This window comes from Echinops telfairi, unplaced genomic scaffold (genome assembly GCF_000313985.2).
Source record: "Echinops telfairi isolate 266 unplaced genomic scaffold, ASM31398v2 ScPeMD7_25;HRSCAF=90, whole genome shotgun sequence".
Classification (NCBI taxonomy): Eukaryota; Metazoa; Chordata; class Mammalia; order Afrosoricida; family Tenrecidae; genus Echinops; species Echinops telfairi.
Genome location: NW_022103922.1, coordinates 1,785,587 through 1,787,852, shown reverse-complemented (window position 1 = coordinate 1,787,852; position 2,266 = coordinate 1,785,587). Strand labels below are relative to the sequence as shown.

Below are 2,266 nucleotides of genomic sequence, written 5' to 3'. Positions count from 1 at the left end.
GCCCCCCTGGGGTGGAGCTGGCCCTGCATCTCCTGTTCAAACACCTCGGCTTTCCCACCTCACTGCAGCTCCCCCAGGACACAAGACACTGAGCGACCACCCCCTCCCGGGGAGCAGGCCAGCGTCCACCCTGCACTCACGATGACCAGCCGGCAGACGTGACCGCGACAGAGCTCGGAATAGGATGAGTAGTGCACGTACACCAGCCAACTGCCCGCCAGGACACTCAGCCAGATCAGGAAGGCATAGCGGACCCTGAGCCCCGGGAGCCGGCCCTGCAGGGAGACACATGTTGGGACACTCCCCAGGCCCTCGGACCGGTCAGAGCAAACGGAAACTTCAACAAGGCTGGGAGGGCCTGGCCTCTCCTGTGATGAATCAATGCCCCCTGCCCTCCCCATCCCTAGTGCCCTGCACATGCCTGGCTGCTGGGATATTCCAATGCCCAGGGCCAGCCCAGTTCAGGACCCTCAGCCCAGCTGCACCTGCTGGGTCCCACAGCAGAGGACACAACCCTTGCCAGTGGGGACCCAGCTGGAGGTCCCCATCCTACTCAACCTCTCTGCCTCAGTTTCCCCAGCTGCCAAGTGAAGGCATAGCGTGAGTGAGCTGAGTGTACTGTCTCCCATCCCAGCACCCACAACTGGAGCTGTCAAGGGTGCCTTGGGGACCGCCGTTGAGCTCCCCCCACCCCAGCAAACCCCAGGCTTCAGGAGAGGCCAGTAGAGGGTGACATGGCACCCAGGGGACGCCTTACCCACCAAAGGCTTGACCAAGAGGCGGGGCCCTGAATTCCAGGCTGTGCAGGGGCAGGGTGGCACAGGGTGACCACAAAGTCCTCCCAGCCGGGGGCTGAGCCTGCCTGGGGCCGTGCACGGACTAGCTGCCAGGGAGGGCTGACAGCTGGGGCTTAGCCAGGCCTTGCAGTGGCCAGCCACCAGCCAGGCCCACCCATGGCGCTGAGCAGCGGGGCACTCAGTGCAGATCTCCAATCTCACTCAGACTCTTATTAGCTATGGGTGCCAGGGCCACTGGCTCCTCTCGGAGGGCAAGCATGCCAGCCTGGGCACACTGCTGGCCACCTGGAAGGATCCTGAGGTCCTGGGACCACCCCAGGAGGCAAGGTGAGGGCCCTCGGGCCACAGGTGTGCAGCAGGTCCAGCTGAGCCCCATTCTTTGGCACCAACTGGGCTTCCTCTCAAATGTTCCCAAGAAAACAGGAAAGCAGAGACGTATGGAGGTCCGGCACGACATGGTCAGCTAGACTGCTTCCGGGCAGCAAACAATGGAGGCCCCTGGCTCAGACTCAGGGGCAGGCAAGGATAAACTGGGGGATTCCCAACTCTTCCAGGCCAGGCTCCGGGTCCCCTCCCCTTGGGCACCAGCCCCTCGGGGCTCCTCCCCCTCCCTGTCAGCTGGATCTTCTGGCAGGTTGACTGGGCAGGCCAGGTGACCAGCAAGATCCCCCTACCCACCCCAAGCCCTGACCCCCTGCCAAGTGCCTAGAGCTGGTGAGCTCTGTGGACCGCTGGCTGGCCGCTAGAGTGACCCTGAGCAATGCCCAGGTCCCAGACAGGGTGCCCCCCATCCCACCGACACCCCTTTACCATGCGTGCGGGTGGCCTGCGGGAGGGAGCATGACTGGCCAGGCCAACAAGGGCTGGACCAGCTCCTGGTGGAGGTCTGGGGACAGTGACCCACGCTCAGAACTGTGCTGGCCAGTCTGGAGGGCGCGGAGGACAGCTTCAGTGGCGCCCTGATACTAGCAGCTCTGCTCTATGCCCCCAAACTCACACCCCAACCTCCCGCCCAGATGGGATGAGCCCATGGGTTCTGGCACCCCAGCCCCACGCCCGGGCAGGAGCCAGAGGCTGGCTTTCCCATAGAGACCAGCTGCACCCCCTCCCCGCAAAGGCATGGCCCAGGGGCCCCTGCTGCCCTAACCCCTGGACAGACGTCCTGTGGGTGGGTCTGCAGGGTCATGAGGTGGTTCTCAGTCACTGCAAGTTGGACGCAGGCCTGGCCCTGATGACCGCAGTGCAGGTTGGGAGAGGGGTCGGGCGGCTGGAGGGCACTGGTCCAAGGTCACCATGTGGCAAGGCTCATCCCTGCCCGGGCTGGCGGGACCAGGGGACGCCTCCCCTCCCGAGGGCGTTTGTATTGGGACCGAGTGTCCATGGCAGGAAAGCCAGCCTGCGTTTCTAAGCCAGCCGGCCAGCGCAGGGGACCCGAGACTGGGGTCAGCCCCCGCGGTCGCGCGCGCCCA

The 2,266-nt window shown here is 64.9% G+C and overlaps 1 protein-coding gene across 3 annotated transcripts in view; it reads right to left on the bottom strand.

The window, feature by feature from the left end:
- DIPK1B (divergent protein kinase domain 1B) overlaps positions 1-2,159 on the bottom strand; it is a 5,561-nt gene extending 3,402 nt beyond the window's left edge. Inside the window, exons 1-2 of one of the 3 annotated variants that reach the window (XM_045289230.1) lie at positions 1,945-2,159; positions 141-275 (exon numbers count right to left, since the gene is read on the bottom strand). In XM_045289230.1, coding sequence (XP_045145165.1) covers positions 141-275; positions 1,945-1,983 — 174 coding nt within the window. In that variant the 5' untranslated portion in view covers positions 1,984-2,159. Of the gene's footprint in view, positions 1-140; positions 1,075-1,607; positions 1,916-1,944 lie in introns of those variants that run through there. The other 2 variants (XM_045289231.1, XM_004714519.2) reach the window with 2 other exon arrangements.
- Between the last annotated feature and the right edge of the window lie 107 nt (positions 2,160-2,266).